Consider the following 15525-nt stretch of genomic DNA (forward strand, 5'->3'; position numbering starts at 1 on the left):
GAGGACCCAATGGGAATCGCTCGGGGGGGGGGGGGGGGGGGGGGGGCGCAGCAATATGTGGCCATCGGGGAACAGATGGTCCCTCAAGCAGCAGCTGCGTTGGATGTACGCCCAGAAGGATGTCTAGGGCTCTAGCAGGGGCGCCAAAAAAGACAGCGCATGCTCCAGCACAGGAACTGGTGCCAACAGCGGCTCAATATCCCTCAGGGTTCAGAGCATCGCCTGCTGAAGCCTATGCTCCAGCTCCTCCTGAAAGTCCGCTGTATTTAGGACAGATGGAAGACGTGGTGTTATCACAGGCTCAGTGCCCAGTACCACAACCGGTGGGGAAACACCTTGGACTCCCAGGTCTGATAGAGGACTGTACCTCTTCCCCATGGGAGGGGGGGGGGGGGGGTTTGTCGACAATGCTGCACCAGTCCTGGAGCCATGCACAGACAGCAACCAGTGATTATGGTTGTGGGACTACCCTTGGTGCTCGGCCAGGTCTGTCCCTGGAGCAGAGGAATGTGAAGATCCTGAGATCAGAGTGTGACGACACCAGAAACAGGCCATCACTAGCTCCTCTCACAAGAGGGACCCGCCAGAGGCATAGAGAGGGATGGCGTAACTAATGGCTCCCCTCAGCCTCTAGGTATCGATGCCCCTGATGCCAGAGTAGATGGATTTCTGGCAAAAAGTTTTTCCATCTTATCCAGCCAGGCACAACGGCCTTTGGGGTGTGGGGGTCATCTGGTCACAGATGGCATCCTCAGACATCGTATGACGCCCCTAGGCAGAGGATACTGACCTCATGTGGCTCAGTAATCGACATGGTCCACAAGGACTGGGGACATCGGTGAAAACCGGACACACCATGAAAAATAGCCAAAACGGTCTAATGCCATCTTCAGGCAAGTTGCCACTCTGTGGCCATCAACCACACAGAGGGAAAATTTGAACACCTACCGGACATTAGACACTCCCGACCAAAGAAGAGGGACCCAGCCCCGAGAACATTGAAAATGACCAAGAAAATACTTTGAAAGGATGAGCTAAGAGCAGAGCTCCACTACCATGAGTCAGTCTTTTTTCCCCCCATGAAGAGGGAGCCTGTGTGGATGCACCGATAGTGGCATGTTGGTCATGTTCAGTGTGCCTGTTAAAAGTTCTAGAAACTTTTGATAAATGTTTTCTGTGCTGGGCTGCTTCTGATGATGTCACCCATCATCCTGCTGTCCTAAGAGAATATGAACATTTAGAAGTTACATATACACAGTTGGTAACCCTTACAGTACTAATGCAAATCTACCAAAATGTAAACAAAGAAGAATGAAGTGTTTTGATGTCACATTTATTTGCTTAAAGAAAACTCAAAACTGTGAAACAAAAACACTTGTGTAATGCTGGTATGTACACAAAAGGCAACAAATTAGCTCATATACAATGTAAATGCAATTGCCTTTGCCTATCTTCTGCATCTATGAAAGTTACATGCTGAAGAATGCCAAAATGCTTAGCAAATTCAGTCCTTTCTGGCATACTAAATTCCTTCTATGCAGGAGATATGTCTAGATCCTCAGGAATGAATAAGGTCCATAACCTATACATGCAAGAAGCCCCTTCCCCACAACACACCAGATGCCTTTTATGCTGTGTTAATGAGTCACATTAAACATACTGCCTTAGTGTCTGAATACCAGAAATACTTCTGCCCACACATTTGCAATGTTATGAATTAGCGGTAATGAAAATGTAAATGGCAATATACAAGTTTAGCATAGCAAGAAGTCAGAAAGCTGAATACTGTGACAAAAATGTATTGTGTATGTAAACTTTTCTTTAAACTGCCTGCATTATTACATTTTGCTACACAGTAAACCAAATGAAATACTTGCAATTTTTGAAAAACGAACCATGCTTCAGCAGCAGTATTATCAATATGACTGCCTAATGTGATTGGTTTCTTGGTATCCTCCAAAACAAAACTGGAATTCAGCTTTATCAGACATTTTATCAATATAAAGCTGCAAACTACATATCTTCATATGTCCAACACAGATACAATTCATATGACTAACAACCACCAAGCAATACACACAAAAATATATCTTCAAAGTGATGCAGAGTTACAGTAAGAAACACCATTCAGCACCTCTGAAGTAAAACTGAATAATCGTTTTAGACATGTATCCAAACAGCAGTGTAGAAATCTTCATAAAGGAATAAAAGTTAAGTCATCAAGCTGTCTAGTGAACTAGCTATTTAAAAAAAATGGGTCCTCAAGTATGATGCATTAACAATGAATTTACAGGTATCTTGCATATGGTTATTAAGTCAATCAGCCAGCTTCTACAGCACTTTCAAGCAAGTGTTTTAATCAGCATTGCCAGGTCTACAATATTCTCATAACCACTTTTGTGATACTGCATGGTTTCTTCTTAGTGTTTACTTGGGCATAAAAGTCACCATTAAATACAAGATAATCCCTTTTAAATATTGCAAGATTTAACATTCCTGAAAAATGTACCACCCTCTCTTGCCTCAGTCATCTATACTGTAGCTAGCAGCTGCTGACAAGGACAGGGAGATTCACTCCTGTGCAGGCTGAAAGCAAGGGAGCACAGTACTAGGTAATGTGGACCAGATAGAACCTATGAACGTATAAACAAAATGCAATACAATATTTGTTAAGAAAAAAATTAATTTACAGGGTTTAAAGGATAGAATGATGCTGTAGTTATTTGTAGATACTTGAAATGAGGTATAGCCGAGCCAAAAAACACTTGTCAACTGCTTAAAAAAAAAAAAAAAGTCCAACTTGTCAAACAGAATTCTTTGAGCATGTTTATGTCAGACTTGTAATGAAAAGCATTAATTTAACAGCAGCAGATAACATTTTAATTATTTCCGGGATTTGTGCACACAAAGCCATTTAATGAAATAACAAAAAAATGAGACAAGACAAAGCAGAAACTGTAACAGTAGATTTTGCTAAACAGATGTAAAAAACAAAATATGACAATACATGATGGAAAGAAGTTTTATACTTGGTGCACCTGCTAATACACAACCAAGTATGCTACAAGAAAAATCCTGAATATTGGAAATTTTGCATGCTTACCATGACATTTTCAAGTGGGAAGATTGCTGCACACACTGTCCTACAAAAGCTTGCTACCATGATACAAAATAAGTTTGTGCAAACTGCAAGTCCCCTAAGTGAGCAGTTACTGAATTTATATACAGAAATAAATGTTACTATGCGATTAAATAAGAAAGGATGTAGAACTTTTGAAATTACAGCACTGAACAGTATCCTCCACAGGCTCCTCCTCTGCTGCCTTCTTCATGGTTTGATAACCTGACTCCTCTATTCTGAGATTCACTCTCCCAAAGTCCAGGAGTCTGAATAATCTTTTCAACAAGTTCTTCAAAAGCACACTGCACGCCATCACACGTTTTTGCACTTGCCTCTGAAATAAAGACAACCCCCCCCCCCAAACATGTTTATCTTTGGGATGAACAAAGAAGATAGATGCCATGAAATGGAACATAAAGCCTAATAATTTTAGGACAGTGTGGGATATAAAATTTTTTAAGTAGTCCTTAGATATGCAAACCTAACTGAATTCCAGTTCAAATCAAAATTCTGCCTTTCCACAGCTTTAAAGAATACAGTGTCTGTTTTTAAGAGCTTTATGTATTTAGGTGTTTAATATGCCTGTTTACAAAGTCATTATTCGGTTTCAAGTTCAACATTCCCATTCTAGGTTAATATAAACCGCTAATACATGGTCTAGGTTACATTCATGTATTATCTATTTCTTTTTTTTTTACAGTTATACCTATTCTAGGTCAACACAACTGCATCAAGAATGAGTTAAAGTGCTATTTCATTCCATTATCCTGTGTGTCATACTCAGAATATAGTCTTTTACTTTACATCGTTCAAATCATTTTGCTCAATTTAATACAACTATCTAAAGATCTGATAGAGAGGTTATTAGTTTATTTACCTTGAAGCATCAATTTTTGAACCCTTTTAGGCCCAATGCAAAACATCCTGAAATACCTAACTGCTCTTTTCCACTTCATTAAACCGGCCAACCTGGCAAGGAACTGTTTTGCTTTCTCTGCAGACTGAACAGTTTAGAAACACTAAACTAAACCTTCACACCCACTTCCCCCAAAAATGCAACACTCAAATAATGCAGAGTCCTGATCACAACAGTACCAGAGGAGTATTCAACATTTTGGATATGTAAAGTCTTCCAATTTCATTTTTTTCTAGTATCTTGACATTAAAATTTCAGCCTGAGCCCACAACGGGTTGGGGCATTTTCTTCTTTCCTTTACTGTACGAAACTTAAGTGTGGCTAGCATGCAAGAGCTAGCATGCTAGGTGTACAACTATCTCCAAAGACTCAAATATTAAATGTTAGTAAACGACAGATTCCAAGAACAGGTTAAAATGTATGATGGATTTCAAAATGTTTTATGTAATATCCCTATCTTACCCCAAAAGATCAACCCTGTTAACAAGTAAAAATCTGTACAACATGTAGGGCATTCACTACCACCTTAAACAAAAGATTTTGTTTTGTGAAGGGGACATAATTAAAAAAAACAAACAAAAGAAACAAAAAAAAAAAACCCCACTTGTTAGCAAATGAAATAGCAATGATGAGAGAGTGTACATATAAGAAAATGAAAAGCAGACAAAAATGATGGATTGATTCATACAATTATTTCATTACTGTTACAAAGACTGATGAGATCTAGAGGGGGAAAAAATCTCACACCCCTGCCCCTCCCCCCACAACTTACCTATGAACAACATGGAATGTTTTCTGGCAAATTTCAGGCCTTCATTTCTGTCTATTTCTCGATTTTCCTAGAAGAAGTTACAGTACATTAGATAAGACCAATGGTAGAAGAACATAACTAATAAGCAAGGACATTTTTCACTATTTTCTTACCTTATCAATTTTGTTTCCAACTAGCATTTTAACTATGTCATTTCTCGTGCAGTACGTTTCCAGCTCATTTAGCCAATTGTCTAGTTTAACAAACGTATCTCTTCTTGTCACATCATATACTAAAAAAGAGTTAAAGGAAATTTGTTTCAGAACAGGTTCAGGCACACAAAACTACATAAGCCTTTAGCACTTGTGATATGCATTCGGAAAGTCACCCCCGATACAGTAAGCTTGCACGCACATGTTTATCAACAGCAGCTTGTTATATGCTAGTACTGTCTCCTAATTAAACACTGACAATATGCTGAATTCTAGTGGAGTGTGTTTAAATAAAGAGACACACTTTGCATTTGGAATATTTTATATATATTCAGATTATGTTGCATTGCTGAAAAGGACTGCAAGGGCGGGCCCCCCCCCCCCCCACCACATGGGGACACTAATCAACTAAAAATAAAGATTCTTGGTCATTTCTATTAAGTGCAAGCAATTGGCTGTGCAGTCTAAACATAGTCTAAAATATCTTTTGGTTTGTTCAAAAAATTTTAAATTGCAAGTAAGTGGAAGCAGAGCCACCATGGGGACCATGAAGTAAAATCCTTGTTTTTCCTTCTATAAATTCACTATTTCTATGTGTCCCGCTGTCATTCAAGGAGAACCTATATGATGGGAAAATATTTAAAAGATCAAAAGAAGCAGTACAAAATTAAAAATAAATAAATAGTTACCACTTCTGAATGGGAAAGAGGGTTGGTAAAAACAAGTTGATAGATGTCAAAGTATAATCACAAACGTGCAATGCATCTGAAGTTCTATTAGGGAAGAAAGAGGAATCTCCTCTTAAGGCTGAATTTTCATAATCTGCGGTGCAGGTTCACCCACACTTAAATTCCCAGACCATAAAAGTCAGGCCCTAGTTGGTTGTTGGAATCTAATTCCCCATTACCCCTTGCCATTGAAGCAGAGAGCAATGTTGCATTGCATTGAAGAGTATCAGGCTTATTGGTTAAGGGTAGTAACTGCCGCATCAGCAAGTTACCCCCTTGCTTGTTTCCCCAGACCGTAAAAGTTGGGGGGCCTTGTTGGTTGCTGTCTGAATCCAATTCCTCTTTTTCCTTGCCTCTGAAGCAGAGAGCGAGGACGGTTAAGGGCAGTAACTGCCACTCACCCCAGCAAGTTACCCCCCCCATGCACTCATTTCCATCCTTTCATCTTTCTGTAAATGGGAGTTTTGTCTACTCCATCCCCCCCCCACCCCCATCTATGGTCTTGTTAACCAGCAATGGTTCTTCTCCAGGGTCTTCTTTAGTGAATACCAAACTGAAGTATTTGTTTAATATTTCTACCATTTCTTTGTTACTCTCCACACATTGTTCCTTTGAATTCTCTCACTGTTTTCGTCTTCACTACTTCCTCTGGAAGGACATTCCAGGCATCCACCAGCCTCCTGACATTGGTTCTGAGTTGTCCTCCCTGGAGTTCTGTTTCATGACCCTTACCTTCTAATGATTTCTTTCCATTGGAAAAAGGTTTGTAGATTGTGCATCATTAAAATCTTTCAGGTATCTCAAGGTCTGTATCATCTCTTACCTGCACCTCCTCATCAGAAGTATAAATGTTTAGCTCCTTCAGCCTCTCCTCCTAGGTCTTTTCATACAGACCTCACACCATTTTGGTTGCTCTTCTCTGGACCACCTCCATCCTGTCTTTGTCCCTTATGAGATACAGATTCCAGAACGGAAAACTGTATTCAAGTGAGGCCTCTCCAAGGACCCATACAAGGGCAATATCATTTCCTTTCTTACCAGTTATTCCTCTCTATGCAGCCCAGCATTCTTCTGGCTTTAGCTATCACCTTGTCACATTGCTTCGTCATCTTCAGATCTCTGGAAACTATTACCCCAAGATCCCTCTCTCTTGGTCTGCCGTGCACATCAGTCTTTCATCCCCCATCGTACAAAGCTCTTTTGGATTACTGCACCACAGATGCATGACTTTGCACTTCTTGGCACTGAATCCCAGCTGCCAAGTCTTCGACCACTCTTCAAGCTATCTTAAATCATTTTTAATTCTCTCCATTCCTTCAGGTGTGTCCACTCTATTGCAAACCTTAGTATCAAAGGCAAATAGACAAATTTTGCTTTCTACCCCTTCCGCAACGTTGCTCACAAAGATAATGAACAGAAATCTGTCCCAATACTGAACCCCGTGACACTCCACTTAACGCTGTTTTCTTTTCGGTGTAAGTTCCATTTACTGTTACACTCTGCCTCCTTTCAGTGAACCTTTTTGTAATCTACGCCACCACCTTGGCACTCACTCCCAGGCTTCTTGTTTGAGGCCACTATCCACAAAGCAGGTGACAGTTTTTTCTTCTAAATTGAGTAGCAGCCTTGTGATTAGAATAGTGGTCTATGAGCCAGGAGAGTCAGGGTTCAAATCCCACTGCTGATCCTGTGGCCTTGGGAGAGTCACTTCACTCTCCATTGCCTCAGGTACAGATTGTGAGTCCTCTGGGGACAAGGATATACCAACAGTACCTGAATGTAATCTGCTTTGAAGTTACTGAAAGGTGGAATGTAAATCAAATAAAACTAAACCAATATAAAAAAATAAATGCTTCAAAATACAATACCACCAAAATTTCCCAAAACAAAATTCAATAGTATGCAACAGCTTGCTCTTATTTTAGGAAATGCATGATTGACAAATGTATAAATGGGAGGGGGAAGGATGTCCTATATAAAGTTTTCAAGCTAACTTTAGTCAGACTGCAGTAATGGCAACCCAACAAAATGCAAACAGTTTCTCAGTTATTTTTGTCTAATGACTATTAAATCTAGAGAGAAGTAAAACAATGGTATTCTGTAATCAATGAACAGAAACGACCAAAACTAAAAAGCATGCAACTTATTTTTAAGCACATTTTAGGCTTAAAAAGCATTTATAGTTTCACTTTCTCCACTTATCTGTCCCATGACACTGATGTCATAGGTAGTAAGTAGTGATGGGTAAGTGGACAAAGTAAACACATAAGCACTGTTGGGGGGGGGGGGGGGGGGGGGGGGGGGGGGGGGTGTTATGGAGCCATAAAATCCACTCTCAAGTTGTCATGCAAGTACACACTTGCATTGCATTAATTTTGGTTTATGAGATCAAATGACTTTCTTCCTAAAATGCATTTTACCATATTAACTGCATATTAAAACAATTATTTCATTAAACATTACAAAGCTACAGAAATGACTGTACATGATAGAAAACAAAAAGCCCCTTGTTAGCTAATGCAAACATTCTAACTACATAAAATTCCTCAAGAAGATTGTCTGAACATCAGAGAAAATCTTTAAAAAACAGTACATGTACTATACAAGTGTGCGCTTACCAAGTATGACACCTTGTGCACCTCTATAGTAACTGGGAGTCAGTGTTCTAAACCGCTCTTGTCCTGCAGTGTCCTGAAATTAAATTAGAAATCATTTTCATAATTATATTGCCGGCTGCATAACAGAAGTAGTTTACTAAACATTCTACTGCAAGAATCTGAAGAGAACAGTTAGCCAAAAAGGTTGAGATCTGTTGTACTGGCTTACAGCTCCCCCTGCTGAATCTGTAGTGTTCTACTGCAGGATTACCCCACCTAAAAATTATCCATTCTTTAAAATCATTCACAAATTAAAGTAGAAGTTATATGCCATAATAATGCCATGTAATCATTAGGATTCACATTTAGAAAATTACACAGGTAAATAATGAAAACATCTTAAGTGTTAGGGTTGCTGCTATTCTGCTTCCCTATTAAAAGCACTAGCTGTGATTACTTAATGCTCATCTGGCTTATCCACAATCCTGAAGGTGGTATTCAAGTCCTTTAAACCTTCACTTCTCTCCTAACCACACTTTCAAAAATGAAAATACAAAGTATCTTTTACATAAAAATACAGAAATGCAGACAAAAAAAAATCATATCTGGGAACCCTATACCCTGTTGATTACCTGCTGCTATAGAACTGCACATACCAAAACAGCAGGGGAAGTTTAATACAGGTTATAAGCAGGATCCTTAATCTCCTGTGATTCCATAGCAAGGGACATTAAATCCAGCCCTTCTTGTGGAATTGCTTTTTCTCTGCATTTGCCGCAGGAGACCAGGGACCAGATCACAAAAATATAGCAACCACTGCTAATCTACTCCCTTCCTCCTAGATTATTCATACAGCATTTAAGCAGCAACAAAGCAACAATGTGGACTGCTTTTTCTTCCTGTGCAGTCTGGAGCTAGAGTCTCATTTTAAGCTGCTCTGCACTATGGCAGCCTCATGGTTCAAAATCCTATACTATGGTCCCAGGCTGCACAGGAAAATGAAGCAGGCCTGGTCACCCCATTGGTGAAGAATGCTGCAATTCTGTTCAGCCAAGGCTAGTATCACATAGAAGATGCACTTCTCTTTCCTACAATTGCTCCTTTGCTTTCAAGTAGACTCCTAACATTTTCAGGTTTTTCTTCTCGTTTGGCTTGCTCTAGCTTCTTTCATCTCATCTTTCTTTGCTTGGTTGCTTGTTCCCTCCACCTTTTCTTAAATCAGTAGACACAACTTCTGCTCGAGTGTACAGTATCCACCTGTTGGGTCAACTCAATCTCCCATATTCGCTGGTACTGCAGAACAGCCCTTCATTTCTCCTTTCCTGCATCAGGATCCTGGGATTGACCCATATGGGTGAGGAAAGAGAAAGGGTTTCAGCCTAGCTGCAAGATAGAGTATGGAGGGGATGTGAAATATATGTATGAGCGAGGGGATTAGAGGTGGTGCGGACTAAATATTTGAGGGGGGAACATGGGGGAGGGGAAGTAATTCAAGGAGTGAATCAGAGTGAGTGATGGTGTATGGTATAAGAATGACCGAGTAAAGGGTTCTTTTGGAGGAAGGATGAGTGGATCCGTCACCCCTCCCTCTCCTGATCCAGGATCCCCCCCCTTCTATGAGTCTCCTTTTCTTTCCTCCCCTCATCCACCAGCCCCTTCATCTTCGAGGGGTCAAGAGTAGGGGGTGGGGAGAAAATATGGAGATCAGAAAGGATGTAGGAGAATCAGAGTTGCTGCGAGTGTGACTGAGGGAACTGGGAGGGGGAGAGAATCAAGGAGCTATGGGTATGAATTAGGTGACAAAGGATCGGAGCAGATAGGTATGGAGAGAGCATATGTGAGTGGTGGAATTGAAAGGAGCATGGCGTGTGAGAGGATTAATGAAGGGGGGGACGGGACGTGGTGAGAGTAGATTCCAGATCCATCTGCCTCTATCCCTTCTCTCTCCTGCCTGAGATCCCTCAAATTTAAAAAAAAAAAAAAAAAAATCCTCTTCCCATCCTCCAGATCCTTTTTCCTGTCTCCATTGTCAATCAAGAAGATACTTTTTCCTCTAGTAAAGAACCAAATAAACTGGACACATTAGAAAATGACTTAAGAAAAAAAAAAAAAAGCTACATTTTAAATGTGTACCTAAGATTGTGCAAAACTCTTGCCACAGATCTTAAGACCTGCTGCAGGGACCAGGGGCACTGTCTGTAAGATACAGACATACAATTCGACTTGTACCTTATTCTTTTGCTTTCATAATGATTACAGTAAATTACTTTAAATTCTTCAGAAAAAAAAAAGTATCAGAACAAAGATTTAATTAGATTTTTTTTCTCTTTTCTTCCTCTTGTCCGCCTCCTCTGACAGCCACATTGCTCAAACTAAGGTGTTCTGCATTTTGGGGGCCTATTCTGACTTACAGCCCTGATCTTATTTCTCAGATCATTTGTGTGAGTGAGGACAAACTTGGTAGACTCTGGATTTGGAGGGGAGGCATCTTTACTTTAGGCCAGTTCTACCCAGAGATGTACCATCTTCAGGGCAACAGAGAAGCCTCCAGAAGCTCTAAGCCTGCCACCCCACAGTTAGACTGCAACACTTCAATCATTCCCTAATGCTTTTTAAAATAAAAGGAGATCTCCATTTCCTAACAGTTTCTAGTAAAGTCTAAGAAATAGAGAAGTCAATATTCAAAACTATTTAGATGGATCACTCAAGTTATTCTTCTCAAATGACTAGGTTTTGAATATTTCCCTTGCTTATTGAGCTAAAGAAATTAGACTGATATGTCATCATCCATTGAAGATACAGCCAAATAAGAATGGGATGTGTTGGGAGTATTCTGGGGCGTTAGCAGAATAACTTATCCAGCTAATTCCGATAGTTAGGAGTTAGCCAGATAAAAAAAAAAAAAAAAAAAAAATTGTGGCCAAAACAAAAAGGTGTCCTTCCTCTTGTTGGGCCAAGCCTGCAGTTTCTCTTTTAAAGCTTCTTCTGTAAATATACGGGTCAGGACCTGTGCCAATCTCAGCCCTTCCCCGTCTGTTTTTTGGTTAGTGTTTAAAACTACCAGGGCCTGCCCTCTTGCCTCACCCCGACCCTTACCCTCCCTGTAGCTAATTTTAATGCCCAGAAGATATACTGAACGCACAGCCTTTCAGAAGTTAACAGTCTTAGCTTGCCCAATGAGGATCCTCCATGATTAGATACTAGTTATTGTGGAGCATACCTGAGTTTTGCGATTGCTATATTCCAGCCATGGGATTTGTAACACCATCTCTCTGCGACAGTAACAATATTCAAGTCTACCTCTCTTATTAGGTACTCCAATCCTGGATATCACTTAAAGATTTATATATTCCACATAGGTTACCATTCTAAGCGGAATATAAAAGTCAGCCTTGCTGACAGTATAACCAAACTGAAATCTTATCTACTTATTGTACTCCAATAAAGAGAGAGACTTACCCATATTGCAAGTTTAGCTTTATTCCCATCGACTGAAATGGTTTTTACTTTAAAATCAACACCTGAAAAATAAATGTAAAAAGAAAAAAAGTAACAAGTTAACACACAGTACATCATAATCACACACAAAAGAAGAAACCACAGCCGTAGTTATAGAGGGTAATTTCAAAGCTATTTCCACAGGTAAAACAGTTTTACCCTCTTTTTTTTTTACAAACAAAAAAAAAAGCTGTCTGCCATATGCAGACCAGTTTATTTGCTGTAAGCAAATGTGTTTGAGGGTAAAGCTTGGGAAGAGTTTGCACACACTTTTGTATTTTCTGAAGTACATGCAAAAACCCACTGCATTTATTAGGTGTAAATGTGTGCAGATACTTTTGGTGGAATAATTTCAAAAGTGCATAACCTTCCCTTTGTTTAAAAAAAAACAAAAAAAAACATTTGCTGTAATGTGTGTAGATAATTGCCTTAAAATCTATGTGGCAATTACAAAATTACCCCCATAAATTAACAGTAAAGCAGGTCTCTCATAAACAGGCTGGAACCAGATTAAGGCAGCTAAATGTTTCCACAAGAATCCCAAATCAGATTAAGTTTGTCTTCAAACCAAAGACTAGGCAAATACTTTGGGCTGAATCCTCTGGTGGTTGAATTGTGGCCCAGATTTTCAGTGGTAGGCTACTCTGTTCCTAACAGCCTGGACTATTTAGTTATTCTGTCCCTTCTTACAGAATACTCTGCCCTCCTACAGACCCAGTAGTACAATGGATAGGATGAACACTATGTTGAAGCTAAGGATAAGATCTATTTTTCTTACTATCCTTTATACACTCCCGTAGAGTAAAATCTTAAAGAAGTGGTATATCTATAAACCTACAAAAAATATCCAAGTGAGGAAACCTCTTACTAAACACACCAGATTGTTAATATAATATTAATATCGGGAATTAGTATCAGAATTAAGACTGGTTGAAGCCCATCGTGGGCAGGAGCCTGGAGACTGTATTAAAAGTACTCTTAATTCTGATACTAATTCCCGATATTAATATTATATTAACAATCTGGTGTGTTTCCTCACTTGGATAATTTTTTGTATGTGAATTCATAACAGTGAGGGTTTTTAAGCCACTTTTGTGATATCTATAAACCTAACATTTTAAAATATCAAACCTATATCAATTTAATAAAATCCACAGTGTGTATCAACTCTGGTTTTTAAACAAATGAGAAAAAAAATTCATATACGAATTAGAGCACGCTAAAGGTACCCTGGTTCCAAGATGGCCACACTTTACATGAATGTTGAGATTACTTACCTGGTAATCTTGTTTTCCTTAGTGTAGACAGATGGACTCAGGACAAATGGGATAGTATCCGCGTGCTAGCAGTTGGAGACGGATCTGACGTCAGCACAGGGGCGTGTATATATCCCCACAGGAAGCGCAGCTGTTCAGTAATCTTCCTTGCAAAAGCTGTTATGGATGTGTGTACTGACGCTCAATGAAAAGTAAAGAAAAAAGTGAAAACAGGCCTCCCCTGACCGATTGACAGTGGCCGGAGACCGCCAGCCTTCCCAACCGGAAGGCGTGGATATAGGCAGAGTGTACGCTCTTAGGAACACAAAAGTCAAAGGCGTACCCGGAATCAGTGAAACCCATGGACACAGGCAGCTGGGCGGGATGCTGAGTCCATCTGTCTACACTAAGGAAAACAAGATTACCAGGTAAGTAATCTCAACATTTCCTGGCGTGTAGCCAGATGGACTCAGGACAAATGGGATGTACCAAAGCTTTACACCCCGCCTGGGCGGGAGGCTGCCTGAGGACCATGCAGTACCGCCCTCGCAAAGGCAGAGTCCTCCCTGGCCTGGACATCCAGACGGTAGAACCGAGAAAAGGTATGGAGGGAGGACCATGTCGCCGCTTTACAGATGTCCGCCGGTGACAGCATCCGGGATTCAGCCCAAGACGCCGCTTGGGCTCTGGTAGAATGAGCCTTAACCTGTAGAGGCGGAGCCTTCCCAGCCGCCACGTAGGCGGCTCTGACCACGTCTTTAATCCAGCGGGCAATGGTGGGCCGAGAGGCAGCTTCACCTTGCTTCTTCCCGCTGTGTAGGACGAACAGATGGTCTGTCTTCCGCAGGTCTTGAGTCATTGTCAGATACCTGGGCAGCAATCTGCCGACGTCGAGATGGCGTAATAAACGGCCGTCTTCAGATTTCTTCAAACCTACCGTGGTAGGCAAGGATATGGTTTGGTTAAGATGAAATTGTGAAACCACTTTAGGGAGAAAGGAGGGAACCGTCCGAAGATGGATAGACTCCGAAGTGATACGTAGAAAGGGATCACGGCAGGACAGCGCTTGTAGTTCAGAGACGCGGCGTGCGGAGCATACGGCCAGCAGGAATACCAACTTCAGGGTTAGAGACCGTAGAGACAAGCCCCGAAGGGGTCGGAAGGTGGATCCCGCAAGGAAATCCAGAACCAGATTAAGGTTCCATAAAGGTATAGGCCACTTTAGTGGCGGACGAATATGCTTGACGCCTTGCAGGAAACGAGAAACATCAGGGTGCTTGGCGATAGTCTTGCCACCTCTCCTGGGCCCATAGCACGATAGTGCCGCTACCTGAACCTTGATGGAGCTGAGGGAGAGACCCTTCTGAAGCCCATCCTGCAGGAAATCCAACACAATAGGAATAGTGGCGGCATGTGGACTGGTGCCATGAGAGGCGCACCATGCTTCAAAGATTCTCCAGATCCGTACGTAGGTGAGGGATGTGGAAAACTTGCGAGCCCGGAGGAGTGTATTAATCACAGGCCCCGAGTAACCCTTTTTCTTCAGTCGAGCCCTCACAATGGCCAGACCGTAAGAGAGAACTGAGCCGGATCCCCGTGCAGAATGGGACCTTGACGTAGAAGGTCCCGGAGAGGAGGCAGGGGGAGAGGCTCCCCTGCCAGCAGGCGTCGGAGGTCCGCGTACCAGGGTCTTCTTGGCCAGTCCGGGGCCACCAGAAGAACTAGGCCCTGGTGTGACCGAATCCTGTGGATGAGGGCACCCAGGAGAGGCCACGGGGGAAAGGCATATAGAAGAGTCCCCGGAGGCCACGGCTGGACCAGAGCATCGATGCCGTGCGAGCACGGGTCGCGTCTGCGGCTGAAGTATCTGGGTACCGGAGCATTGGACTTGTCTGCCAGTAAATCCATGGCCGGGACCCCCCAGTGATCGACAATCATCTGGAAAGCTGTGGGGGACAGCTGCCACTCGCCTGGATTCAGGCTTCCCCTGCTGAGGAAGTCTGCTGTGGTATTGTCCTTCCCGGCAATGTGGACGGCGGAGATGTCCCGTAGATTCGCCTCTGCCCAAACCATGAGTGGGGTGATTTCTAGAGATACCTGTCGGCTTCTGGTTCCGCCCTGACGGTTGATGTAGGCCACCGTGGTGGCGTTGTCGGACATCACTCTGACAGCTCTGTGCCGCAGCCGTGGAGCGAAACGAAGGCAGGCCAGTCTGACTGCCCGGGCTTCCAGGCGATTGATGTTCCATGTGGACTCCTCCTTGTTCCAGCGCCCTTGCGCGGTGAGTTCTTCGCAATGTGCTCCCCAGCCGCTTAGGCTGGCATCCGTGGTGAGCAAGATCCACGTGGGCGAGGACATTCGTGACCCCCTGCTCAGGTGGTCGGACCGCAACCACCACCGCAGCTGGGTCCGAACATGGACTGGTAGAGGGAGGTGCGTGGAATAG

The 15525-nt window shown here is 42.1% G+C and overlaps 1 protein-coding gene across 1 annotated transcript in view; it reads right to left on the bottom strand.

The window, feature by feature from the left end:
- Window positions 1-1317: 1317 nt before the first annotated feature.
- RAB18 (RAB18, member RAS oncogene family) overlaps window positions 1318-15525 on the bottom strand; it is a 48171-nt gene continuing 33963 nt past the window's right edge. The window contains exons 3-7 of the mRNA XM_029588640.1: window positions 11785-11846; window positions 8347-8419; window positions 4962-5080; window positions 4810-4876; window positions 1318-3455 (exon numbers count right to left, since the gene is read on the bottom strand). Of these exons, the coding sequence (XP_029444500.1) occupies window positions 3280-3455; window positions 4810-4876; window positions 4962-5080; window positions 8347-8419; window positions 11785-11846 (497 nt within the window). The 3' untranslated portion in view covers window positions 1318-3279. The remainder of the gene's footprint in view (window positions 3456-4809; window positions 4877-4961; window positions 5081-8346; window positions 8420-11784; window positions 11847-15525) is intronic.

Source organism: Rhinatrema bivittatum, chromosome 2, assembly GCF_901001135.1.
Source record: "Rhinatrema bivittatum chromosome 2, aRhiBiv1.1, whole genome shotgun sequence".
NCBI lineage: Eukaryota > Metazoa > Chordata > Amphibia > Gymnophiona > Rhinatrematidae > Rhinatrema > Rhinatrema bivittatum.